The sequence below is a fragment of the Eutrema salsugineum genome, unplaced genomic scaffold (genome assembly GCF_000478725.1).
Source record: "Eutrema salsugineum unplaced genomic scaffold, Eutsalg1_0 scaffold_10, whole genome shotgun sequence".
Taxonomy (NCBI): Eukaryota; Viridiplantae; Streptophyta; class Magnoliopsida; order Brassicales; family Brassicaceae; genus Eutrema; species Eutrema salsugineum.
The window spans coordinates 10719378-10746761 of NW_006256908.1; the positions used below are offsets into that span (position 1 = coordinate 10719378).

A 27384-nucleotide genomic window follows, 5' to 3' on the forward strand; every position below is an offset into this window, starting at 1 on the left:
ATGAAACCATGATTGTTTTCGGTGTTAGAAAGAATAACTTTAAAACTCCTCTGTAAAAACATGGATCCATATTTAAGGTATTTTAGGTTCACCTCCGACTAAAGTAACCTAAAAAACCTAAAGTAAACAGAGAGGGGTCACTTTACAACTCCTATAAAACATCGGAGGTGATTGATCCTAATGACAACTCACTACACACTTTCCAAACCATGGTCACAGATGCAGGGAAGGGGAAGAAAGTAAGCTTGATACTAATGACAAAAATATGCAGGATTAAGCCTCAAGTACCAGGTATATATTATCATTGTGTGTGAAAAGATGTCATTATGCGTGCTTGTGGAGTGTAATCATTGACATTGTATTGAATGTTTCCGTATATTCATCATTCATGGAGCTAATCTTTTAGGAATGTTGTAGGGTTTGGAGATGCAACTACCATTTGGGACTTTGATACTATAGATGACTTCTACAAAACTGATATGCCGGACTGGCCACTGAATGATGAGAGTGATGATAAGCCGCTACACTTGTATGAGGTGAAGCGTCAGCTTTTTTAACTGACATCAAGATTGTCTTTCTTTTTTCAACTGAATTTATTTGTTTAATGTGTAGGTGAAAGAATCGGAGTTGCGAGAGAATGAGTGGCTTTATCTATATGCTGAAGTTGCACTCTTCTCCGAATTGCGCTCTGAAATGGTGAGGGTCAAAAAAAGAAGCGTAGATATGTGAGAGTACGATACTCTTTTCAATACAGTTTTGTTTGATTGATGTTGTCTGTTTTGCAGGGTACTTATACGTCTTTTGAGATGAAGAAAGTGATGGTGCAAACAAAGGAAGATATAGAGTAAAGTATGAAGCTAAAGTCAATGAATGCAATCTGCAAAAACCGTAACCAGTCTCAATTTAAAATGAAAAAAACTGTGAAAAAATGATTTCTGAGATAATCAACATAAAAAAACACATATTTAATTACGTCTTTTGCATTACAAAACTTAACTACAAAAATGAAAAACGTAATCAATAAACTCAACACAACGACTCATTTCTTATGTGCTTATCTCTGCAGGTCTAGTGTCTGAGCTCTCTCCTGTTTGTGACATGGTCTCTTTTTTTAGTTGATGCACAAAGTTTGCTTTGGATTAAATGTATACAAGGAAATTATCACACAAGGTTCGAAAAAAGGAAAAACGAAAAAACCAACAAATTTCTAGTTACAAATATTGTCCATGTACTTCAAGCCGTATCTCGTCTTACTTCTGAATCCCCGGCTTTCTAAATATAGAAACTGCAGAAGCAATTTTTAGCTTTTTTAACCGATCACAATTAATTATATATTTGGGCTATATTTATTTCAAAACAGTGTAGTTTCTTTAAAATAACTAAACAACTAATATATTGATTATATTCTATGGGTTGTTACAAATTCAAATACAAAATTGAACTGTTCGATTTAACTTTACAGTATTTGGCTAAAGTTAATTTAAATGTCAAAACCCAAAATCAAATAATACGAAAAAGAAAAGATATTCATGTTTACGTGGATACAAATTCCATCAGCTTTTTGGCACGTTCTTTCAAGGATTTCCATGCATTGTTATGAACTTATGATATAACAATAGAAATTACTATAGTCAACAACTATGAACTTATGATATAAATTTGGTATTCAGTTAAACAATTACTATAGTCAACAACAATGGAAATTAATATCCATCGGCTTTTTGTATCAATTTTTGCATTACTGCCTTTTTATTTGGTTTGAATTAAGGGTGTTTAATTTGTACCCTAATCAGTTTTTTTAAAAAAGGGTAAAGATTAAACATCATCTGAAACATATTACACAGTTGGAGTACATTTTTGTTTTTAACATATTACAATTGGAGTACATTTTTACACAAACAAAATATAATGTAATATGTATATAGTCAGATGTTGACATTTTTAATCTAGTCAAAAGAAACAAAAACCAAGGCAAGTTAAAATTGAATATATACATTTTGAAGTTAATCGTATTAACAAAATGGTGATTTTGCGTTGTCAAGAAATGTTTTTTCGTAAGAATTCTATACCCGATGGTTGCTTCTCCTCTGGGTATATGCTAAATAAACTTGAACCCGAATGATTTTGCGAGATTTTTTTCATTTACAAGATTCCTGTCCGATATATACACTAACTTATCTATACATGTTTATAGATTTACCTAATTAAAGCAATAAGTAACTTCACTCTTGTTTTTTTTTTTTTCACTTCGAGTAGATTAACTACAAAAGATACTTACAAAACTCACACATCTTCAAAATACAAACAGCTTTGTTGTGAATGGGCTGTGTCTTATGCCGTGGACAAAACCTCCAATTCAGCCCACCAAAGAGGTGATAGTTTCGGTGTAGCATCATTTTGCGATATTCCTGTGATCTCCCTTAACCATCCCATGACTTCTCGCATTGTAGGTCTCTCTTTCGGGTCGGTCCTCACGCATGATTTGATCACTTCACCTATATTCTCAATCTTGTCATCATAAGATTCCAGTGTTGGATCTACCATCTTGGCTAGAGTCTCTCCTCTTAAGAAATCGACCAGCCCTGTATCCACTGAGTCGGGTTTGTTGACCGATTCTGGGAGTTTTCCGGTTATCATCTCGAATAACAGTAAACCGAAGCTGTAAACGTTGTCTTGTGGGTTTGAGGCTGAGATGTGTGTTTCTTCGACTGTGTTGGTGCTCGTTTCTGTCTCTGATGGACCGAAACTGAAATCAGCTACTTTCACAGCATAATCCTCTGTGAGGTGAAGAGATGATGAGACGAGATTGGTGTGAGCTATGGGTGGATTTAGTTGGTGCATATGGTCAAGGCAATATGCTAAACCCATCGCAATTCTTAACCGCATTCCCCAGTCCAGATGTTCTGACTCTTTATCTGCCAAGAAAAGAAAAAAAGAACAAGATTTGCTTCCCATTTAGATCACAAAGAAACTGAGCCGCGATGTGGCCTCTTGACAGTGAATGTACACTCTGAGTACGTGCTTACAGTGTAAATGCTCAAAGAGTGACCCGTTTGGCGCATATTCAAAGATCAAGATCCTTGTGAAAGGTTCCTTTTCTTCGCAGAATCCAAGAAGGTTTACGAAATTCTTGTGGTTTATCTTTGATAACATTTCAATCTGCAACCGCGAAAACAGAAAAGATAACTTTACTAATGGCCATAGAATAGAAACACCACTACGAATCGATTGGGTGAGAAATACCTTTTTCCTGAAGTGCATTTCTGTATTGTCCTTCCAGTCTTTGGAACAAGTAGTAGCAATAGAAGCAACAGCTATCTCCACTCCACTTGATAATGTTCCTTTGAACAGCTTCCCAATGGGACACGATCCAATAACGTTACTAAAATCTTCACATGCAGCTTCAATCTCAGATCTTTTGAGAGTAGGGATACCTGAGGTATCAAATCACACATATGTAAACATCTCACACTGTTCATAAACTGTAACAGTTGAGAAAAGAAAATTACCAGTTACGAATACTTTCTGAAGTTGTCCGCTAAGACCTGTACGCCAAGGATTCACGGGTTTTCCTGCTTTACTTCTGAGATAGTAGAACACGCAGGTAGCTACGAGGAGAAGCAAGACAGCACCGGCTACGCAGCCAACCACTACAGGAACAACCACTGAAGAAGAACCAGAGGTTCTTGGAGTGGGAGAGTTTGCAAGAGTCACAGATGGTGGAGGCGTAGGAGAAACATGTTGTGTAGTTGATTTCTTTTGTGGCTCCGAAACTCTTGAAACACGTTTTGGAGAAGGTTGCTGCGGCGATGATGGTGGTGGTGTGATAGTTGCGGCATCACGGCGGTTTTTTCTTGAAGGCAAATCGTTGTATGTGAGTTGCTTACTACGGACAAGTGTTTTCCTGTGAAATCCAACAGCTTTCCTACAAAAAAAAGTATCTCGTGTTGGTTAGATTACAATTAACAACAGATTATTTCCACATAAGGATGAAATCACTTATTTGAAGTCACTAAAGTTATAGAGTGATTGTAGAAATTGTAGATCGACCAAGCCCCCAACTATATTTGTGTTGTTGTTATACCAAAAAAAAAATAATCTTTCGATAACATTTTGGTTTGCAGATTCCAGATAAATCACGAGTAAAGTAGCAAATCGAATTTCAAGAGTCATTAGCTCTTAGCAAATAATTCCCAACCAAATGAGAAACTGAATCAGCACAAGTTGAAGAAGATTAATGGTCTAGCTTCGAATGGAGGACTTGAATTTTGAAAATCAAAGTGATCTAAATTTAAAAATCAACAAGATGAAGTTAAATTCAGGCTCAAACTTGTCGACGAACTACAAATCACAGAGAAAGCTGAAGCAGCAGCTACTTACCAAATCGCGGAATCTTCGTCTGACCATAGATCCTTTCCCAATTTATCTTCACTTTTCATGAAATCTACACCTGATAAACGAAAATCGAAACAGAGGAGGAGGAAAGCTTTCTCAGGAAACTGGATTATGTATCTCTGCAAGACTGCAACTAAACAAAACATGCAAAACGAGTAAGAGAAACGAAAAAAACTTGCTCTACCTTCTTCCTTGAGCGAATAACACGAACCGAAGCAAAGAAAGACCACAAAAGCCACAAGAGAACGCATTTTGAGCATAGATCGAATGGATCTCCGGTTCTCATTCATCGAAAGAGTAAGAAAAACTCGAGAAGACAAGAAACAATATGTGGAAGAGCTGAGCAGGAAGAACGCAGAAGATGATGAAATCGAGTTTTGATCTGAACCCGAGATTTACAGATTATTAGCAGAAAAAAATAACCGGAAGAAGCTGAAGACGAAAGGAGACTCTAAAAGAGAAGATTATTATTATTAGACTTTTTTCATTTTCTGAGTGAAAGCGCGTGCGCCGTGTTTTGGCCGATAAAGGAAACTAAACTGTGGAATTTGTTTTGCCTTTGGGTCAACGAGAAGAACAAAGGCATTAAGGGTGCTATGCATAGAAATGTAGAATATTCAAAAATGTTTCTTTTATGAAGTAATCAAACTTCTTTAACACTACTGTAGGGGTGGGCATAAATATATAATAAAAACTAAAATTATTTTAAAATTAAATTAACGTTTTAATTAATATATAAAAGGACATTTCCGTATACGAAAACTTGTATAATATATACACAAGTTAAAATATTTAAGAAAAAAATGTTCAGTATATAACCATACCAAATCCCAACCAAATTTCAATCAGTCAAACCCGAATGAACTGAACAGAAAAAAAAACAAACCGATCCGAGCTGAAATAATAGTAGACTTATTTTCTCAAGAGTAAAAAGATTAAACCATTATCATAAAATCAAAATCTTCCAGAAAAATTTCGTTTTGGAACAAATAATTGTTACATACAATGTTTGGACAATGACTTATTGCAAACCACTGTGAGCAAAACCAGCATTGGTAATTTGGTATTATCGGTTTGAAATAAGTTAGGCGGCAAAAACGTGGATAATACAGGGTTAATATCGACGATAAATTATAGAACTTACCTACTAAAAAATAAGCTTATTGATACATACAAATAATGTAGTGACACAAGTACTAAAAGGGTTCAAAAGAAAACGGCCAATAAGCCAGCCACCGTCGAAAATGACTTATGGCGTAGCAAATGGTTCCTATCTTTATTTTCTTGGTTTTTTCCTACTACTTTTATTTGGCTATAAAATTCAACCAAAGTATTTCGAAAAATAAAAAGAAATCCAAAAAGCCACGTAAGTTTGGAGTGATATGTTAATGATTGAAGTTGAAGGAATGATTGTCATCTTAATTAAGTATTTGTGGAGGATAGGAGATAAGAGGTTGTGACTAATTCAATGTGGAGGTTGCTTAGCTGTTGCTTTCTTCGTCTCCAAATCTTTGGCCATGTGGGATCCTCGTGGTCTGGTCTTTGGTCACCAATCAATTGAAATTTAGAGTATTCAATGGAAAACTTAAATGGGCTTCCCATCAAACTACTCATTTGTTAACATGAACAACTTGTTTTTCTTATGGGCTTTAGTATAGATTTCTTATAGCATAAATGCTTTGATCCAACAACACAAAAAGGGTGGGAAAATATTCAAATTTCAAATGGATTATTGCATCCAAATACTTTATAACTTATATACACTTTGATATCCAATATTTTGAAAAAGAATACTGTTAGCAAAATAAGAAAATAAAATTATTGCATATTTCCAATTTTTCATCAAGGGAAAATACATGTACATTGACAGACAAATGGGGTGAAGCTAGTCAAACATTAGATTTTTTTTTTTTGGTTAAACTAAAAAGAGCAGTCAAACATTTTGACTCTTCCTAAAAATTCACTTATTACCTTTTCTTTAGGCGTTTAAAAATAAAAAATACATTTCAATTCTTACTTTTAAATCCACCGGAGAAATCAGAGTTCCGTCGCCGGTGCACCGGAAAGCACAACGAACACCTAACCAGACGTTGCACATTGCAACCCGTACAGCTAATAAATCCAGATTTCTCAGAGAAGATCTTGTGACTACCATTACACCTCTCACACAGAACGAATCTCCATCCTCTGCACAAATCGCAGATCTCGCCGATTTTTTTTCCATCCGACGGTGGTAATTCGCCGATCAGTTTCCTCAGCTCGTCTCTCTCCTGTAACTGCTTGATCTCTTCCGTCCCTCCGATGTATCTCCCGCCGATGAAAACCTTAGGCAACGCAACTCTCCTCGTTCCGAAAATCGTCTGTAACTCGTCGTGAAATCTCGAATCCATCGATAGATCTCGCTCGTCGATTGGGATTCGGATCCTATGGAGAATCGATCTCACGGATCTGCATTCCTCGAATGTCTTCCGTACGATTCGAAGGCTGGTATAGTAGAGAACCACGCCTCCGTGATCGGCGTTGGGGATATCCACGACGGAGAAGAGAGTCGTCGTCGGCGGCGGCGGCGGGACGAAATTGGCGGGTGAGTTACTACCGTCGATCCTCGGGCTCCGAGGCTGATGGAGGATTTGAAGTCTCGGAGAATAGGGTTCCGGCGAGGGAACATCGTCGTAGAGAAGGTGTTCAATGTCTTTGAAAGATGAACATGAGAAACGTCTCGACCATCTCGGCGAGTCCGGCGAGATTTCGTGACGTCTTCTTCGCAGTTGAAGCCAGTTCGGGAACATCAGGGAAGACGGCGAATCAACGGCGGAAATCGGGAGGATAGTGAAAAAGTTTAAAATTACAGAAGAGTGAACGAGTAAGATTTATTTATTTATTGTTAACGAGTGAAGAAGCAGTGGATAAGGACAGCATCTAATACAATTAGAAAACATTTCTTACCCAAAATGGTTTAACATTTAATTTATTTCTCATACTAAATCATTCAACATTGTTGGTAAAGAGTATTTTACAGCTTTATTTATACTTTCGTTTTAAGAAACTAGTATTTTATCATGGTCAATTTACAAGAATTTCCTAGTTATAAATTTTTTTATTAGTGAGAAAATGACAAACACAATTTTTAATGTATAAACATATTTTTCTATTACTCGTCTAAATTCGACTCAGTTAAATTTTTCTTTTCCAGTTTGGAGGTTGGTGTACTGATTACTAACTGAAAATAAAGCAAATTTTCGATTTCAGTAACTTGATTTCGTTCAAAATCAGAAATGGGTATATAACTTTGATATAATCTGGTCGTGTCATTGATAGTGTACAAATGAAACCACTTAGCTACTTTATATTATGCTTCTTTAAGTTCTCTTCCTCTTTATCAGATCTCCGATTTATCGGGACGCCAAAATCCCTTCCGACCAACCAAAAACCGCTCCTGGTATATTTTGGTTGACCAATGAAGCGAACCAAGTATGGCTTCAAGCTTTTCTATCGTTTCCATGGTGTCTTGTACCACAAGGTATCCGCCTGGTCTCACTATCCGATCAATCTCAGCTGCCACTTGTACAATGTCACACCTGAATTTTGACCCCCAAAAACACCAACAAATGGTCTCCGTAATTAGCTTAACCACACTAACCGCAATATCAAACCGTTTTCTTGGAACAAAACGGGTTCTGTTTAAGCTTAACATGACTTGGAATTTTTCAAACCAAACCAAATCTAAACGAGAACAAGATACCTTTTTGTGAGACCACCCAGGAAAAAACTGGAATGTAGCAGATCGTATGTTCTCGGGTAAGTGTTCAAGGACTCGCACCAATCGTGGTAAACTCCGATCAAGCCTCGATCAAAAACGATGGAGAGAGTGTCAGGTTTATCCACAGGAACAACATTCATCACCCAGAGAGGTCGATTTATAAGTGCAGCAGCAAAACTGTCATCAGAAAGAAAAACATAAATGTGTCAAGATTCGGTTTGAGATAAACCGGAGTCTGGTTATAAGTTTAAAGAGAATGTAAAATTAAATTACCCGCCAAAACCGGCGTTCATGTCCATCACATTCCGCACGCTCGACCAGTTTACAGCTAAACGTTCAAGATAGACATCAGATACAACCACTGACCATTTCTCTGTATCTTTCTTGAATGTTTCCGCTTCAATCGAAATGCTTTGAGGTTTAACACTCACAAGCCGTTTAGGCCATAGTTCAGGCCAACTCTGGACATTCCCCTTCGGTAATTTGGAAATGCATTGGCGAAGAGGAGCATACCTAAGAAAATGTATCAAAAAGGGAAATGGTATAAAAGAGTGAACTTTATGTGAATTTGAAGCATCATTATGTGTAACTGTTTCATACCATGAAGCATTTACTTCCTCTTCAACGCATAGAGGTGGATCTTGCGTGCTGCGTTTATTATAGCATGATACTGAAGTTGGCTTTTGATAGATCACGAGTCCGATTCCCGAGGAATCAACTGTCTTTGTCACGACCTTCCAGCATATGGATTTAGTCAGAGAAACCATCGCTGCAAAACAGAAATCGTAACAATAAAAACCATAAAGACCAAAGACTAATGTTTTGAATAAACCAAATTAAGAAAATGATTGTTGCGAACCATTCCAAATTTTGCTATCTCTGTCATTATCTCGATAAACCGGCGTTGCAGACCATATGAAGAAACCTCCTGGCCTGAGTACCCTATTGAGCTCCAACAACGGTTTCCCACCTAACAAAATAAACCGTAAAGACCATGAAAACTTGAAGATTAACCGCTAAGAGTGAAAAAGAAAAGTGGACAAAAAAATACCATCAGCATCCCAATGGACTCTGCACCGTGCACAATGGATCAGATCAAATGCATTGCTCGGGAATGTTAGCTGTTGCGTTCCAATAACAGAAAGTGTTGCAGGTATTCCTCGTTCTAACGCAAACTGAATCTGAGCTTCATGTTCATCTTTAGGCGCAAACGACATCGTAATGACATCTTTGTCTAATAGAAACCCGCCAAAGCTAGCGACGCCACAACCAACGTCTAATACAACCCTTATGTTTTTCCCCCATTTGATAATCGGTAAAGCCTGTGAAAATGTGAAATGAATTTAACACAAAGATATATGCTTTCGATTCAAACAAACAGGGCAAACAAATAATAACGACAACAACAACAACAAAAAGTGCTGACCTTTTCGATGAACTCAACGTAATGAGTAACCCCGAATTTGAACTGAGTACCTCCTCCAGGAAAAACTAGAAATTCACCGGTTTTTTTAACCCAGTTTTGTTCCTTCTTGTATTCAACAAGCTTGGGGTGAGGAACATTGTCATACCATATCTGCACATCAAGAGAGGAAACAATTGAAGAAATGTTCCAATAGCAATCCAAGATCATGCAATTACACCATTTATGGAACTAATATAACTTCTTCTATACACTTCAAATGGTAAAGCCTTAAACTTTGTAATATATCAGACTCTGAAAACGGAACTCTCTGCTTTCCCTTTACAAAAACACTAAACTAAATATATACTTAAATGGGTTACTCGCAGGACTTAACTAAATCATATATCTTCAGATCAAGCTGAATCAGCTTTCAATATCACTACGAATTCACTAACCATAAACTCCCAAAGAAAAAAACAGCAACCAAATCTTACCAAAAACAAAAACAGGAACTGTCTCTCACCATATCCCGACTCTTGGGCCACGGAACCGGCAGCTTATAATTATCCGGCAAGGGTACGAGACATTTCGGGCTTGGTTCAGGGCAATGCCGTTCACGGTGTTCCATATGCCTCCTCGATTTGAGCTGCTTAATGGCGTCGTAATTATCTAGACAAGGTATGTAATCAACAGATTCTGCGCCTTTACACAGATCCCATTTCAGCTCCACCTCCTCGTGGGAAGCGTTTAGCTTCATCTTCTGCGGAGTTTGATCGGAGGAGACGTCGACGGTTTGAGGATTTGGGGATTTGGGTTTTGGTGTGTAATCGGCGGAGAGAGAAGGGTAGGAGAATCTGGCGCTATCGGAGGTGAAGAGGAAGACGGTGATGGCGATGAGTAGAGAGGAGAGGAGTAAAACGACGACGTGTTGTACGGATATCGCCATTGAAGAAGGATCATTAGAGACGGGAACAGTACGAGACCGCGTTTCAGGGAAGAAGCTGAGCTCGAAAAGTCGCAACTTTCACATTTCGATTTTAGCAGAGCAAATAAAATAAAGTAACAATAAACCAGTAAAAGCAATTCTTGCCCGAAGGAATTTGACGTGCCGACAGAGTAAAAAGAAGGAATTTTTGCCCGAAAAGGATTTTTGTTTTTTGTTTTTATTTTCTTGTTGGATTCGTGAAAAATGAAAACTTCGCAATTGTTGACATGATGATGATTCATTTTATTTAATTTTTGTGTATTTTCAATCTTGTAACTAGTTAATTTTTTGTGAGGATACGTAGAAAAAGAGAAAGGTCGTTGTAATCAAGAGTTACTCGGATATTTTTTTTTTGGTTATATACTATACACAATTCTCGATATAGGATCTCAGACATAATTGATGAGTCTGCATCTTGGAAGATGATCAGATCTGATTAAATGTAGTATTGATGATGGCCATACTTACCAAGTTACCATCGCCAAAGCTAACCAGGTCTAAACTCAAAGGTATGTCTTTTAAAAAAGTCGATAATTCTAAGTAATGTGGTCAGTAACATATCGATCGAAGGAGTTTACCATATGAACATAATTGTTTTTTGTTTTTGTAGTATATTATTACAGAGCCAGAGGCAGTGGATGGAGTAACAATGTCTAGTGCAAAATAATCAAACTTTATAAAATCATGAATGTAATAATGATTGATATGTAACGGTAAAAAAACACAAATCCTCTCGGGAGGTTTTCTACTGCCTGTCAAACTTTAAAGCAAAATACTAGTTGAGATTGGGGTACAACACAGAATGAAAATTAGACTGAAACCGTAAAACCGGCAAAATCTTCCTACTCAATGATTCCGGCGCCACCATCGATATCAACTTCGCCCATGCCGGTGTCCTCTTCTTCTTCTCCGCTTTCTTCATCGCCGCTAATTTCTTCATTGTCAAGCCGTAGCTTAGCCATGTGTTCAGTCAGCATCTTATCATCTCGTTCACTCACCTGTCAAAAACACAGATAAGAAAGTCAACCTCTCAAAGAAAGGAAAGCTAGTGCAACTTGGGAAAGCTCAACAGTTAAGAAGATGAAAACAAAAACAAAAACTCACAGCTCTAGCTCCTTCCTTAACGACGAGCTTGCCTTTGTGTGTCTCAATTGTCTCAGTGCAAGCTGCTATGGCTTTGTTTAGAATTTCAATTCCTTGGTCCTGTTTAAATGGTTCAAGAGACAACATTAGCATATCGGCCTGTGCTTACCTTGCAAGTAAATGGTTTCACCTATTGCTATAGGAAAATATGGTAAGTTGCTTTGATATGTATATACAATCTGAATATAGATCATAAACCACTTAACAATATAAGGAGGAGAGGGTTTATGTAAGAACATCAATCATGTAAATTAAAATTCAAGATACAAGACTGCCTAACAGTTGATCCAAAAAAAAAAGATTGCCTAACCTTGTCAAGTGTCTGAGTTGTAAGAACATAAAGAGGTGGAGCAACCAATTTAATTTTAACAGGACAGTCTTCGTTTCCAGCAGCTTCAGCCTTTCGCATGGCCTCCTGAAAATGCAAGTATGTGTAGGGTATGAGAAAATGAAATGTAATCAACATGTCATTATTAATAGATAATCCACGAAGAGTAACAACCTTAATGTGAACAACTCCGTCAAACTGAAAACATTTCAATTCGATATCAGCCCGGATTTTCATTGGCTGTGGTGTCATTCTCCTCTTAATGTTCTTCACAAGTGCATCTTTCACTTCTTCCGTAACAGCGGGTACAACCTTAGTCACCTACAAATAGAACACTTTGTAACATTAGCACCAAACGGAAGATTATACTAACAACCAAAACAAAACCAGAGAACAAAGTAAACCTCCTGTCCATCAGGCCCGACTTCTTTGATCTCACGTGTGAGAGAACCCAACACAGAATCAGGATCAGTCACTAAGATCTTGAAGGCCTGAACATAACAAAAATATGTTTACTTCAGAAATAAATATCTAATCAAATGGACTTGAATTAACATTTAACAAATTCTTACCTCAAAAGCGTGACCATGTTTTCGGTACAAAGGCCAACCAATGTTCACATACAACTCCTACGATAGAAAAACTCGAATCAGTTTATAATCAAAGATAACAGCACCAAACTAGGATATCACTTAAATCAAGAGAATTCCATCGCTAAACATATAGGAGAAAAATCAATAATCTGACAGTTTCAAGTCTCAGCATCTGTCAGAACAAGAAATACAGAGACTTCTCCTCCCACACAATGGTCGTACTTATATTCAAAATCTTCAACAATAGATGAAGACATTGCATAAACAATGCCTTTACGCATTTCATGAAACTACACCATAGAAATAATTACACTCATCACCAAAACAAGAGTGCTTCTAATACACCTTCAACGAAAAGCGACACATCTGCGCATTACTAGATATGGTATTAGCTTTTAAGCTAAATTGTATCATCTTCTATGAAACCAGCAAATCCAGGAATTCAGATGAACAATAATCGTCAAAACCAGATGCAGCAGACAATCCCAAAATTCTATATCGATTACAACATTCTTCGGAGACTTTACCTCCAAATCGATCGATAGAGTCTCTGCAACATGGCGCATGATAGAATGGACGAGCTTGCTCTTGTTATACCTCTCTTCACAAGTCTGAATATCCTCCTCGCTGACCCTACGTTTGCTCAGATCAATATATCCCTTCTCTTTGTCCACACGCAGAACCATAACAGGCTCAATTCTTCCGACTTTAATCAAACTACTCACACTTCGGATCCGACGGCGAGAGAGCTCGGAGAAGAGGATCATGCCTTCGATGTTGTTGTATTCGAGCAGTGAAACATAGGCTCCCATATCGGCTATGTTTTTGACCTGAATCATCACCGCCATATCCAAGTCTGGATACTTGGCCTCGTACATCCGGCACTCGAGATTCGGTGTTTGACTCGCCATGATTGAAAGATTTCGATACAGCTACAGATCACGCGAAATTAACTCTTTGTTTAATCGGAAAAGAGCTCTGAGGCGGAGACACTTAGGGTTTTAAGAGACGGAGCAATCAGGCGAGCTGATTCTTTGGCTAGAGATAACTGATAAGAGACGAGCAAGGAATACAAATGTGTAAGCGCCGTTCTGTTTTTTCCAGAACTCGGAAGAAGAATTAGGGTACAAAAGTAGGTTTTAACTGGGCCAAAAATCCGACGGCCCATATTGTTAAGTTTGGATCGGATTTTTTAATTTGTTCATGATGAATTCTCTCTTTTTTTTTTGGTTTTGTTCATGAGGAATTACGTACTTTTGTTTGCTTAATCAGCACTAGACTAATCATATGATATGATAGGGCCCGAGTCAACATATTTGGACTTCGAACAGATCACAATGTAACATGTCAACAGTCAACAACGGCTTGCAGTAAAAAAAAAAAGGATAATACATGTGATCATGATCCTTTTTTATCAAAATTTAAAACATCAAAAAAAAAAATCTGGGCGTTGGATGGTCGCCCTCTGGCCATGTGTTAGAACCAAGACTGGACCTTATTCCTTCGGCTTACGCTTCCAGAAGCATCTGATTGAAATGCCATGTTCCTGAAGATCACCACAAACATTCAAACAAATAAATTAGAAATGAATACGTGATTATATCTTTATATGAAAACAAAATGAATGAGACTATTATGTACCATGTCCTTTGCCAACTCTTCGTAGTTGAGCTACATATTCTGAGATTTTCTTGATTGCTTCCACCTGAAAAAATATTGTTTTTTTTTTGTGGGTCAAAATTCTTATTTAGATTCTCTTTGACAGCTTAAAAATACCAAAGCATATCTTTGCCATTAACATAGAACACCAAATAATTTTACCTGCTCGGTCAAGAACTCGCTCTCGATAAAATCTGCCAAGTGGACATCACCGTTCTTGGAAGCGACCTGTTGAACAAATGATAACAACATTGAGAATAGTTCTTGCGGAGATGAAAATTAGATTGTACTCTTCAAACAGGATTTTTGAAACTCGAGGATGGGTTAAAGAGAGAGATGGTTTTTTACACTGTGGAGGTTTAAGAGCTTCTCATTAACTAGTTTCTCCAGTGACAGAGCCAGCTCCATGCCTGCAACAACAAATATGTTTCATTTATAAATCAAGGGAAACTCGTACATTCCATTGAGACATCAATCTCCTTATGAGACATGTTCATGATATCTAACAAGTACCAGCTAATACTAATCGATTCTTGCTGATGAAAAAAATCGTAATCTCTTAAAGCTTTTTTTACAAACATAATATTGATGCCAAATTTTATGACTCCGTGAAGTAGTTATAAAACTAAAGATAAATTTAACTTGGGATTGTCATGTTACAAACACAAAAACGAGGATAAAGCATCTATAGTAACAAAGTAATAGCAACTTTTGAGCTTACCATATAGAGCATCTCCTTTATCAACGTGTTCAAACTCTGAGAGAGGCATTACAATGGACTGTAACTTAACTCTCCCACCACGTTTGTTCTGCAATTCATGGAAAAAAAATCAAGAACATGTTAGAACCTAATCAGCACCAAAAAATACGGTTTACGAATTATGAGAAAAAAATGGAAATGATATATCTCCTAGGACCTGATACTCCATCAACTTCTCAGCGTGCTCTCTTTCTTCGACACTCGATTCCTTGAAGAATCTGATACCAAGAAACAAACAATTGAAAATGGATAGACAAAAAAAAAAACAAAAACACCGAAACTATCAACACTCTTAAATAACCGGAGACTCACTTGGCAAGACCTTTGAGCGCGACGTTATCCCGATCGAAGTAAGCATACATAGCGTGATACACATACGAAAGATTGTATTCCACACTGCGGTCAAAACCAGTCAAAGAATATCAGCATCCACAGGATAAACCATAAACAAAATCGACATGAGGTTCAATTCAATAACCAAATGTTAAAGCTAATCAACCAGATTACAATACCGAATCTCTCAGTTCTATCAAGAAAGAGGAGGTGATGAGAGAGGAAACGTACTTGATCTGCTCGTTAATGGCAGCTTCGCACTCGTCTGAGTATTTCTGTCGGGCGAGAGAGACATGAGAGCTGGTTGGGACGAGCTCGAGCTCCTTCTTGACCTCCTCAAACGGCTGAAAAACGACGCCGATAAGCGCATCGGTGGTTGATCCCTTGGACGATGCGCGAACGGAGAAGGAGAGGTTTCCAGATTTACCAGAAGAAGAAACACGAAGACTCGAGGAGGAGTCGATTGGAGACGAAACGGATGATAACAAAGGAGAAACATCCTTCATCCCCAGCGAGAAAGCAGAAGAACAAGAAGCAGCCTTGAGAAGCATTTTGACTGTTAGAGATTGTGAGAGTGGAAAGTTTTTCTCAGCGAGAAAATTGGAGGATGCAGAATTGGGATATTTTGTGAGGCGAGGGAGGAATATTAAAACCGAGATTGCGATGGATTGATGATGAGGCTTCGGATGGTAGACACGTGTACGTTTAGGATTGAGAGATAGGTTTAGGCGCGTGGCAAGCTTGTGGTTCTACTGCGTAGCTGGAATTTCGTTTTATCCGTGACTAATTGAATATCTTGGCCCTCTCTATTTATTTTCCTAAGTTGTATTCTCTTATACCAAATTGAATCATCCCTTTTTCAAAAAAAAAGAAGAAAAGGATCATCCCTTTGTTGAGGAAGATGCATAAGTTTGTTTTATGTTGATGAAATTGACATGTTTCATTATTTACTCAACCTAATATTTACACAGTTTGCTAAATGGCAAAGATTAAACATGGTGAGTTGCTAAGTTGTTATTTACAGATGATTAAAAGCGCCAGCGAAAGTTTGAGATGGTATTTAGTGTTGATTGTATTTGTATCTAAGATAAAGTTTGATATATCAATGTTTAACACGTTAAATAATGATGTATATATGTCTATCTATAACTAAATTTTAAAATCGTTTGATAAAGTGCAATGTGTATACAAATGTTATAAAAGAAACGACCATACGTACTTCCAATCGACATGTGGGTGGTAAAACGTCATTGGGTCTGCTCTCCCGCCGGCTCAAAGAAACTCTAATGCTCGACATTTTTTTTCCTCAAATGCAAGAAAGCTGTTGCTTAAGCTAGCCAAGCCTCTATGCATCCAAATATAGCAAAAGACTGTTCCATCAAATTAACCAGGTATATCAAACCTCATAGAAAATAGTAGTTAAAAAATTAGCCATTATATTTGGTTTGTTGATAGTATCGTTATGGTTTTAATTTAGTATCATTATACATGCAATAAATTTAAATATATATATATATATATATATATATATATGATTTAGCGTGTTTACATATCAGTACAAATGGAATTATTTCAAAACAAAGTATTAACCAAAACAATTTACTGGTAAATCTAATTGGCTTCTCACCAAAATTAAGATTCTGTTTTAGAGGAGGGAACAAAATGAAATCATACACGTTCGAAAATCTCCATAACAAGAAATTAACCATTAAAAATCAATATAGAAGAAACAAACCCAATTTTTAGCCGATAATTAGTAACAAAAATCAAGTTCTTTTAATATAGAATTTAGCAGTTAATCCAGCCATATTAACACTATATAAGCAGATGAAGTGGGACAATACTTCTCATTGTGTCTAAACAAAAGCATTTATAAATAACACATTTTATAATTTCCATATACCCTAAACAAAATAGGAAGATGGCTTGCATTGTTTTTGCTTTTAAGGCTTTGTGTTTGTCTCTCTTATTCATCACCGTTGCAAGTACTCGTCCGACCAACAGGCCAAAAGTTTTTAATGTCCGACGCTATGGAGCTATACCTGACGGAAAAACTGATAATGCAAATGTATGTAGATGATCAATATATAGAAACATAAAAGAAATATCTATTTTTTTCTTTTTTTCTATAAACTTATGAAAAAAAATTGTTTTATTATTTCCTTATCTCGTTTTTAACACTCCGTCCAATTTTAGGCTTTCACAAATATATGGAAAAGCGCATGCAGAAGAGTAAGTAGTAGTAGTAAGATCTACGTGCCGAAAGGAACATTCTATCTCGGTGGTGTAGAGTTCGTGGGACCATGCAAAAATAAGATTGAATTTGTCATCGATGGAACTTTACTGGCTCCTGCAAACCCTAGAGACATTAAGCAGGACACATGGATCAACTTCAGATACGTCAATAATCTTTATATCTCCGGTTCTGGTACACTCGATGGCCAAGGGAAGCAGTCTTGGCCACTTAATGACTGCCACAAAAACACCAATTGTCCTAAGCTAGCTATGGTACCATTTCTAAATCCATTTATTTATTGCATTTATATGCTTATTAATTATCTATATTTAAATTGTATTACAAATGCTATCCAATGACAAAAAATGTAATTTGATTATTTCTTTTTCTTACAACGTAAATTCTTAAATTCAATTATTGATCATTTTTTAACGCCTAAATTTTTAGATTAGTTATTTAATAGAGACAATATCAATACTGTGAAAATAGTTTTGAAGGAGGTAATCTCCACAGTATATTATATGCAAGTTTGGCTAATCTTGTAATAACTTGGAAATTTTTGTAGACTATGGGATTTGCATTTGTAAACAACTCAAGAATCAATGGGATAACATCACTTAACAGCAAAATGGGACACTTCAACTTTTTCTCTGTTCATCACTTCAACATTACCGGTGTCACTATAACGGCTCCTGACAATAGCCCCAATACCGATGGACTCAAGTTCGGTTCCTCTAGCCACATTCACATCTCTAATACACACATTGGTACTGGAGACGACTGTATCGCCATTCTTTCTGGAACTACTAACATGGATATCTCTAATGTCAAGTGTGGTCCCGGACATGGGATTAGTGTCGGAAGCTTGGGGAAGAACAAAGATGAGAAAGATGTTAAGGACTTAATAGTAAGAGATACAATTTTTAACGGCACAAGCGATGGTATTCGGATTAAGACTTGGGAATCTTCGGCGTCCAAGATCGTCGTTTCTAATTTTGTGTACGAGAATATTCAGATGATTAATGTTGGAAAACCAATCAACATTGATCAGAAGTATTGTCCTCATCCACCTTGTGAAAAGAAGGTTAGCTTTCTACACAAGAAATAAGTTTTTCTTTTCTTTTCTTTCATCATATGAAACAACCATTAAAGAAAGAAAGTTAACGTTTCAATATTCTTGCAGGGAGAGTCTCACGTTCAGATACAAAACCTTAAGTTAAGGAACATATATGGAACGTCGAAGAATAAAGTGGCAGTGAATCTACAATGTAGCAAGAGCTTTCCATGCAAGAATGTTGAACTCATTGACATTAATCTAAAGCATAATGGAGTCAAAGCTGGTTCTTCCACTGCTGTGTGTAAGAATGTTGATGGTTTTGCTAGTGGGAAGATGGTTCCTAAACACTGTTTGGGTTAATTAAACGGTCGGAGCAATGATCGTTTGTTGTATTTGATATTTTCATATTTGTATCATTGCCTTATTGGTGTATATATATATATATGTACGCTTCTTCTTCTTCCTCTTAATCTATATTTTGTTAGTTTTTGATTGGTTTAATAAGGAAGTGAAAACACTTTGTTTTATTTCTGTTTACGTCCGTATATATGCACATGTATATTTATTTTTTGAGAACAACAAAAAAACAATTTTTTTATTAGTCATGCCAAAAAAAATGTTTTGAAAAGATAACTAAATTCGATAGCAGTAGTGGTGCCTAAAGGAGAAAAATAAAATTCTACTCCTTACAACGTGAACAAGATTAGCATGAACATTAAAAACTGTTTAGAACATAACATTAAAAATATTACTTTTGTCATTTATTCATATCTTATATCTTTTTCTCAGGTTATGAATCCACATGGTTATGAATGATTTCATCAACATGGATTTATATTAAAACCTTGCACTTGTTTTCTTAACTATACTCGATTCCGCGCGATATCACGGAGTAAACATCCAGGTTTCAAATCCGCCCGAAATAATATAATCAAGTGACCCCTTTGAAATATACGAAAGTTATTAGGCTTATTCATAAGAACCACAAAATTTAGGGGTACTAGTGAAATCTCGTAGAATCAACGGCGGATGTAAAACGAAGAACAGCGACCCGACTGCAGCCGTGCCGTTCACTCATCTCTCTCGCCATCTCCGTTGAGATCCTCGGACATGGTTATGAGATCGTAGGGGAGAATCTCGAATATTGAAGGCTGTGAGAAAAAGAAATGTCTGGGAGGCTTTGGATTCCGAGATTTCTTATCATCACTCTCCTGCTCATTAGCCTACGAGTTAACTCTCAATGTGAATTCAGTTTCACTGGACGCAACAAGGTCTTTGCTTTCAATTTAGCATCTTCGATTCGGAATTTCCCTCACGGAGCTCTCAGCGAAGATGGGTATTTTCTCTTTCCCCTTTTTTCCTCAGATTCCCTTTTGCTCTATGTTACTGTTCTTATATGCTTAAATTTCGCGTTTGTGGTGCCTCGATGATGCATTCAAAAAACGATTTTGACATTCTTTTCGATCTCCGGGCTAAACACTCATTAGGTGTTACCGGTGTTAAAATTAGAATGTTCGTTGCTCATTCTATGTTACTTCGTTTGTGTTCTGCTTCTACTAAATGCAAGTAATTGGATAATCAGGTTTTATAGAGTTGAAGCGAACAGTACCGTGCTATGGTTTCAGGTTGTCTTCTACATCAGGTTACACTTTGTTTCTGTAATTTTCTCTGTTACACTGATGATGACATGTGTAACTCTGTATCTTGCTTTTCGTACCCGCTCTAACTGGTCACAAGGATAAGGAAAAGGAATAGATATGTTATTGGAACTATTATAGAAGAAAGATACAAATCTTTGACACATTTTGTTTAGGAACGTCTTCAGAATTTAGCTGATTTCGAGTTGAAGATTTACAGCTGCCTGATAATTTTAGACTTATAGTGCCCATTATGTTTCACTCTATAGACCAGTGTGATTAATGATTTGTTATTGTTTTTGTGTAAACCGTCTTGTGGAGCAGCTTTGTGACGTGTTGATTTTCAATCACGATCCCCCTCGATGTGTTGGTTGCAAAGTAAGATTTTTGGCCATTTCCATTGTCTTGATCTACCCTTTAACAGAAAGCAAGAGTTGCTATGTTTCCACTTTGAAAATCTCAATCAGTCTCTGTGACTCTCCTTTTCCCCACTTAGGATTGCGGAGGTCCATCACACTGTGGAACATCTTGTAGTGCATTATTGTCAGAAAATGTAAGAGGTATAAAATCTCACTCATTACAGCATGTGATATATATGGATCTTATGTGGCTGAGTATTGCATATAATGCGTTGATTTTGATTATCTGCCTTACTCAAAAGTGTATCCAGTTTATGTGCGTTGAGCTGAGAAAAAGTTACCATTTTAAAAAATCTACCTTTCGCAGGATATGATGTATGCAGTTCTCTAGGGCATGCCTCAAGCTCAAAAGTTGATATTATTGGTACGTTTGTGTGAGAATTGAGGCTATTTTTCTCTACTCGGTTGTACTGATGAAATCTTGGCACTATGTGCGTTATAAGTTGGAGCGAAGCTTCTAATGTTCCTCTCTCCCAACTTTTTTATTCTACAATAGTGTGGCAATGCTGTCTCAGAGATGTTTGTTTTGAATACTGTAGATAAAGAGGATCCTGGCAAAGGCATCATTGTTAAGATGTCAGGTGGAAGTAGTAACCAAAATTGTTCACTTTCAGTTTCTGTTATCTGCCAGAAAAATAAAGTTAATGTAAGGATGATTTACTTGAGTTAATTAAGTGAACTTGTTTTTTAGCAGTTTCTAGGACTTAAAACCTCATACACCTTTTTTATTTCTCAGGTACCACTCACTCTGGAGAAATCTGGTACTTGTCATTACGTGAGTGTCCAATAACTCATCTATATGCTCTTTTTACTGTAGAGTTTGTTTTAAGTGTTTTCATCTAAACCTGGGAGTCAAAACAAAATTTTTGAAGAAAGTAATGGAAGCACAGTATAAACCTTGGTTTCTGTTTAGCGAGTGATTGACATGAGTTTTCACAGTTAGAGTTATTTAACTATAAAACTGAAGACATTTGTCATGTCTTTCTCATCCAGTCGATAAAATTGGAGATCTTGTTTCACTGACAGGCTACTGAGCTGCGACATCCTTCAGGTTGTGCAGCAGCTATATCCGGCCATGGTAGTGGATGGGGCTGGTTTAGTACCTTACTAATCATGTGAGCACCTTCATTCTTTTTTCTTCGAGGGTTATTAGAATATGTTTAGATGTTGTTGAAAGAATTTGATATGAAATGTTCTGATCTTTTTTTCAGTATCTTGTGCCTGTTTGGAGCTTATCTGCTGGGTGGTGTATTGTATCGGTATTTCTCCCTTGGAATTCGTGGCACAGATGTATGTTTTACTAACTTCCTTCATATGTATGCAAAGTTTTCTCGTGTCACGGATTCCATCACAAGTGAAATGTTTACACGTCCTGTTTTATAGGTAATCCCAAATTTGGATTTCTGGGCCACTGTACCTCACAGAACTCAGGTATTGTTCTGTGTTTCAATTTACTCTTACTGGTGGATTTGTGTCTAAGAAGTAACTTCAATAGGCTTACTGTTTCCCTTGATCTTGCAGAGCTGTTTTGGTTCACTATTTCAGAGATTCGGGGGGTCTAGTCATGGTCAACGAACATCATATTCCCAAGTCAACTTCTGAGCAGTCACAGCTAAACCATGGCGAGAGGGCCCTAGGTCCAACGCCCAGGATTTTTTTCTTCTTTTATAATGTTTTAAATTTGATAAAAAAAAAAACTCAAGATCTGTTATCCTTTTTTTAACAGCAAGCCCTTGATTTATGACTATATACATAAATAATTAAGATCCATATCTATATCTATGGGATTAACAAAAGGGGTTCATAATCTAAACTCATTTTGCGTACTCAAAAATCATATTTACGTTTTAGTCACTTTACCATTTTTGCCAACGAAGCGTTTTGAAAAGGCTTACAATTTTGAATATTGTAGTATTTTAAGTATTGTAGGTTTTGTTGAGTGAAGAGTTTGTAGAAAGAAGAACAGTGAAAGCCAACTACTTGAGCTTGAAAGCCCAACAAATTCTCAACTAATTCCACTCTTCATTTCATATTGCACTCTCTGCATAAATACTGTAATTAAATTATACACATATATATATATTGTTATATATGACAATTTTTTCATTCTATGCAACTCTCGTTACAGGTTTTGTTGTATGTAATTAATTTTAATAGACGTTAATTATCAATTTTGATTTATATTGTTTTCTAAGTAACAGCAAAATTCCTTCGGACTAAAGTGAAGACAATGATAATATTTACAAGTCGATCAATGTATGAAAACACCTCAAGGACACTTAGCTTAGAAGCCAAGTGAAGTTATATTATTCCTCACCTTTTTTAGTCATCATCTCATATTTTCCAATAGGAGCTACAAATAAAAAGCCTAAAAAAAAATTTAAAATTAAAATTATGATAACATATTTTAAAAGAGTATCATTCATAGGCAAATAACAATGGAAACTGAGGATTAATCCAAATCAAACATAAGAAAAACTAGATGTAGTCTGATAATGAAGTCAGGGATTGTTTCGTCTTGAAATTAGTGTAAATTTGGTTTACGAAATCGAATACTATAAACCAAACAGAAAATATACGTTTTTGCTGATTCGAGGATACAAACATGAGCTTAAGAACACAAATGTATGAATTTGCTATATAAAAAACCTTTTTAATTTGTCATTTACAGATAAATGAATTATATCTTACGAAATCAAATCATTAGATAGGAGACAATCACTCGTTTGCGTCAACAATTACCTACTCATCACCTTAAGCATCATTAATTTGCTAATTCACAAACTTTCATCACCACATATAATCATAACCATATAATAAATTACCTAATCGTTTATACAACACAAATCTTTAGTATTTCTTGAAGCAATTCCAAAATAAAATTCTTTTGGCCTCCTCCTTCCACATTATTTGCAGGTTGAGGAGAATGAGATCATCAAGAACCCAAAGTGTTCATTCTAAACTATCTCTTCTCTTTTCCTAATACTGGTTATAAAATTTGAATGCTGAAATCACAATTTTGACACTCATCCTTCTCTCTTTCTCAATCCTAAACATGAAACCTTCATCACCAATTTCTTTCACTTCTTCTTCCCTTCCTCCTTCACTTCCAAGAAAAACCCGTCTCTCTCCTTACCTCTTCACACTCCTAATCTTCATCCTCTTCGTCTCTGTTCTCTATGGCGAAGACTTCATGTGCATCTTTGGCCAGATCGAGCCAAATTTCGTCCTTCCACCTTCTCGGACACCCGGTAACATATTTCTGCACTAAACACTTGTTTGAATTCTTGCTAGTAATGAGACATTGAGATTGTGTTTCTTTCTGAATTTGGGGTGTTTTAAAGAGAAGCACAAGAAATTGGAGAAACCGGCGTTTGCTATTGGTAAAACAGATGAAAGTTGTGACCTATTCAGTGGGAAGTGGGTGAGAGACGAAATCTCCCGACCACCGTACGAGGAATGGGAGTGTCCGTACATTCAACCTCAGCTTACGTGTCAAGAACACGGCCGTCCCGACAAAGATTACCAGTTCTGGCGGTGGCAACCTAATCACTGCGATCTTCCCTCGTAAGTTCTTTCTCTCATTACTCTGTTTCCTCTGTTTTCTCTGTTTCATTTGGTTACTCTGTTTTCTCTTTTTTAGATTCAACGCGACGTTGATGTTAGAGACATTGAGAGGGAAGAGGATGATGTACGTAGGAGATTCGTTGAACCGTGGTATGTTTGTATCAATGATTTGTCTTCTTCATCGTCTTATCCCTGATGATCAGAAATCCATTAAAACCTCTGGTTCCCTCACTGTCTTCACTGCCAAGGTAAATCAATCTTACTCAAACTTAAATCATCGCATTCTTATTTTTGTCTATGTATTTTCAATATTTCACCTATTTTGATGTCTAATTCTCAGGAGTATAACGCGACGATAGAGTTCTATTGGGCACCGTTTCTTCTAGAATCGAATTCAGACGATGCAATTGTCCATAGAATATCAGATAGGATTGTGAGAAAAGGCTCAATCAACAAACATGGTCGTCACTGGAAAGGCGTTGATATAATCGTTTTCAACACTTATCTATGGTGGATGACTGGATTGAAGATGAACATCTTGTAACCAATTTTTTTTTAACCTTAAAATCAGCACATTTCATATAACTATACGCAAACCAATGATATTTGAATGGTTTCTGATGTTGTTTTGTGTGTTAATATATATAGGCAAGGATCGTTTGACGATAAAGAGAAGGTTATCGCAGAGGTTTCGACTGAAGATGCGTACAGGATGGGGATGAAGAGTATGTTGAGATGGGTGAAGAACAATATGGATCGTAAGAAAACTAGGGTTTTCTTCACAAGCATGTCTCCAACTCATGCCAAGTTAGTGACTTTGACCAATTTTTTTAGCCCACAACATTATAATATTAATAATCCAGCTTTGTTATAACATATTCAGTTATAAAACACCACCAATTGCTTAGATTCTAGTTCTACTCACTAATGTAACAGACTCATGAGTGTTTCTTTGTTAGCAAGAAACCTACTGGTTAGGGCTTTTTGTTGATTTTGTTGTTCTGGTTCTATGACTGTTTCAGGGGCATAGATTGGGGAGGTGAACTGGGTCAGAATTGCTATAATCAGACAACAATTATTGAAGATCCAAACTACTGGGGATCAGATTGTCGGAAAAGCATAATGAAAGTGATTGGAGAAGTGTTTGGGAGATCTAAAACACCAATAACGTTACTTAACATAACGCAAATGTCGAACTATCGGAAAGATGCGCACACGTCGATATACAAGAAGCAGTGGAGCCCACTTACGGCGGAGCAGCTGGAGAATCCGACGAGCTATGCGGATTGTGTACATTGGTGCTTGCCTGGTCTTCAAGATACTTGGAATGAGCTTCTCTTTGCTAAACTTTTCTATCCTTGACCTTGAGAAGAAAGAAAACGTTTTCTGCGTTGAGAAAAACCTTTTTGGTTTTTTCGAGTTTCCAAAGAGGCCTTGTCGAGAAATTGTAAAATGCAGTCGTTGAATTTTTATTGACTCGTTGTGATTATAAGACAAAAGAGTTTTCGCAAATTAAAGAATGAAAAGCAGCCTCTAACGTAGCGAATCAGAAAATTAATGGTCTCTAGTGTAGTAATCTTTGGTTAAATGGTGATAATTAGTTGATTATTTTTTATTTAAAAAAAAAACTAAAAAAGGTCTATAGTACTGTATTACATGGTCGCGACTCGCGTGAGACAATTTTGTTTTTTCTCATGGGATATTTTAGAGCTACATATTTTTCAATACATCACAATTTCACTATATACATAAAGCAATTTTTTTGAAAAAATGGAGAGCTTGCAAAGCTTTTCTCACAATAGTCTGCTACTCATCAACCTCCTCAACTCTGATTTTATACAAAGATTCATGCTCTACTGTTAACGATATTTTCCTTTTAACGTTATTTTTTTTTTATTTATTCTTCGATCAGCCAATTTTATGGCAGACTTGATTGCTAAACAGGCTCTCTAATCTTGGTTGAACTCTTTAGTTTGAAATAAATTTCAGTTTTCGACCAAAAAAAAATTAAAAATGTCCATCCCCAATCAATTTAGGGGAGGGGGTATTCTTCATGTCATGTATTGAATTATGTTTGCCTTTCTCAGACACATGGAAATATATCAGAATTGGCTAAAGATAGAATTACATTTTATTTTAAAGTTTGTTTCTTATTTTAATGAGTTAAAGTGTTTAGATAGTCCAGCTAGGATTAGGATATATGAAAATATGAACCACCACCTCTACTTTTGAAAAGTATGTAAATATATCACAGCTATGTACGTTGCCACAATCTTTTATGCATGTTTATATAGATTTGAATATATAAAAAAATAGTTAAATACTAGTACTTTATATGCAACATGCCTCATTGGAATATACAAACCCCAAAAAGCGTATAACTCTCTTAGATTGGTCAAAATTTCATATTCACACGGAAATGCATATGTTAATAACTTAATATATTTAAGAAAAATACAATATGAACGAAACTTAAGGATTTATAAATAATGAAAGGTGAAAGAAGATATTAGTAAAATAGTGATGCAAAATAAAAATAAAAATAAGAAAGGTGGGTGGGTTTAATGTCATTTTACAAACGACCAAAAGAGGAGAAACATTAATAGCCCTCCTTGCCAACTTGCACCTCAACTTGCAATTCCTTCCTTCCACGACAATGTTTACATATATTTCGTACTCATTATGATAAATAAGTTAATAATTATATGATCAATTTGTTTTTCAAGCATATATATTTATCTATGGAATATATCTAAAAGGCGTTAAAGAATAGTAGCGGCTTTTATTTTTTCCTTGCAACTTGCATGCTTTGTTTTTTCTAGAACAAGTTGGATTTTATTACACCCCAACTTGCATTTTACGTACGATCATATACATTTCTATATATGTATTCAATGTTGAATTTGGTTTCACAAGTCTCGAAATCTTACCAGTTAGCTACAAAGCAACTTACTCATTTTGCTTTTGGAAACTTTGAAAGAATGAAAGTCTTTTCGTCTTGTTCATTGGATACTTTATATTAAAATACGATATAATACTAATAGAAAATTAATTCGATTTTGATATTTTACATTTTACTTCATGCGATAACATATAGGACAAGGAAT

At 36.3% G+C, this 27384-nt stretch overlaps 8 protein-coding genes and 1 pseudogene across 9 annotated transcripts; 4 read left to right on the plus strand and 5 right to left on the minus strand.

Moving 5' to 3' along the window:
• The first annotated feature begins 8 nt into the window (after nt 1–8).
• On the plus strand, nt 9–932 carry LOC112081616 (annotated as a pseudogene).
• A 1190-nt stretch (nt 933–2122) lies between these two features.
• LOC18027512 (inactive receptor-like serine/threonine-protein kinase At2g40270) lies at nt 2123–5027 on the minus strand. Its single transcript, XM_006411219.2, has 6 exons — nt 4580–5027; nt 4381–4450; nt 3510–3925; nt 3244–3434; nt 3027–3159; nt 2123–2915 (listed from the first exon to the last, which is right to left on the minus strand). The coding sequence occupies exons 1-6, from the start codon at nt 4683–4685 to the stop codon at nt 2332–2334; spliced, it is 1500 nt and encodes a 499-aa protein (XP_006411282.1). The 5' UTR covers nt 4686–5027; the 3' UTR covers nt 2123–2331.
• A 1252-nt stretch (nt 5028–6279) lies between these two features.
• LOC18027513 (uncharacterized protein At5g39865) lies at nt 6280–7214 on the minus strand. Its single transcript, XM_006411220.2, has one exon. The coding sequence runs from the start codon at nt 7182–7184 to the stop codon at nt 6402–6404; it is 783 nt and encodes a 260-aa protein (XP_006411283.1). The 5' UTR covers nt 7185–7214; the 3' UTR covers nt 6280–6401.
• A 414-nt stretch (nt 7215–7628) lies between these two features.
• On the minus strand, nt 7629–10572 carry LOC18027514 (probable methyltransferase PMT23). The gene is made up of 8 exons (XM_006411221.2): nt 10084–10572; nt 9582–9731; nt 9207–9477; nt 9015–9125; nt 8756–8924; nt 8429–8668; nt 8138–8332; nt 7629–7973 (listed from the first exon to the last, which is right to left on the minus strand). The coding sequence occupies exons 1-8, from the start codon at nt 10504–10506 to the stop codon at nt 7775–7777; spliced, it is 1758 nt and encodes a 585-aa protein (XP_006411284.1). The 5' UTR covers nt 10507–10572; the 3' UTR covers nt 7629–7774.
• A 625-nt stretch (nt 10573–11197) lies between these two features.
• On the minus strand, nt 11198–13697 carry LOC18027515 (eukaryotic translation initiation factor 2 subunit alpha homolog). Its single transcript, XM_006411222.2, has 7 exons — nt 13137–13697; nt 12589–12645; nt 12421–12507; nt 12191–12337; nt 11999–12103; nt 11650–11748; nt 11198–11543 (listed from the first exon to the last, which is right to left on the minus strand). Exons 1-7 carry the CDS (start codon nt 13518–13520, stop codon nt 11388–11390), a joined length of 1035 nt encoding a protein of 344 aa, XP_006411285.1. The 5' UTR covers nt 13521–13697; the 3' UTR covers nt 11198–11387.
• Nucleotides 13698–13902: 205 nt separating this feature from the next.
• LOC18027516 (ferritin-4, chloroplastic) lies at nt 13903–15972 on the minus strand. Its single transcript, XM_006411223.2, has 8 exons — nt 15593–15972; nt 15341–15424; nt 15186–15246; nt 14990–15077; nt 14617–14678; nt 14431–14496; nt 14251–14314; nt 13903–14155 (listed from the first exon to the last, which is right to left on the minus strand). Exons 1-8 carry the CDS (start codon nt 15910–15912, stop codon nt 14118–14120), a joined length of 783 nt encoding a protein of 260 aa, XP_006411286.1. The 5' UTR covers nt 15913–15972; the 3' UTR covers nt 13903–14117.
• A 1310-nt stretch (nt 15973–17282) lies between these two features.
• LOC18027517 (exopolygalacturonase) lies at nt 17283–19014 on the plus strand. The gene is made up of 4 exons (XM_006411224.1): nt 17283–17429; nt 17558–17869; nt 18163–18681; nt 18781–19014. Exons 1-4 carry the CDS (start codon nt 17283–17285, stop codon nt 19012–19014), a joined length of 1212 nt encoding a protein of 403 aa, XP_006411287.1.
• Nucleotides 19015–19660: 646 nt separating this feature from the next.
• LOC18027518 lies at nt 19661–22545 on the plus strand. 2 transcript variants are annotated; one of them, XM_006411225.2, is made up of 11 exons: nt 19661–19990; nt 20237–20296; nt 20616–20669; nt 20788–20851; nt 21018–21074; nt 21250–21356; nt 21447–21485; nt 21737–21825; nt 21922–22000; nt 22094–22141; nt 22232–22545. In XM_006411225.2, exons 2-11 carry the CDS (start codon nt 20270–20272, stop codon nt 22310–22312), a joined length of 645 nt encoding a protein of 214 aa, XP_006411288.1. In that variant the 5' UTR covers nt 19661–19990; nt 20237–20269; the 3' UTR covers nt 22313–22545. The 2 variants fall into 2 exon arrangements, with proteins under 2 accessions (XP_006411288.1, XP_006411289.1); XM_006411226.2 differs by having other exon boundaries at nt 20237–20279.
• A 1063-nt stretch (nt 22546–23608) lies between these two features.
• Nucleotides 23609–25780, plus strand: LOC18027519 (protein trichome birefringence-like 33). The gene is made up of 6 exons (XM_006411227.2): nt 23609–23961; nt 24055–24277; nt 24354–24525; nt 24618–24817; nt 24926–25084; nt 25300–25780. The coding sequence occupies exons 1-6, from the start codon at nt 23766–23768 to the stop codon at nt 25637–25639; spliced, it is 1290 nt and encodes a 429-aa protein (XP_006411290.1). The 5' UTR covers nt 23609–23765; the 3' UTR covers nt 25640–25780.
• The last annotated feature ends 1604 nt before the right edge of the window (nt 25781–27384 follow it).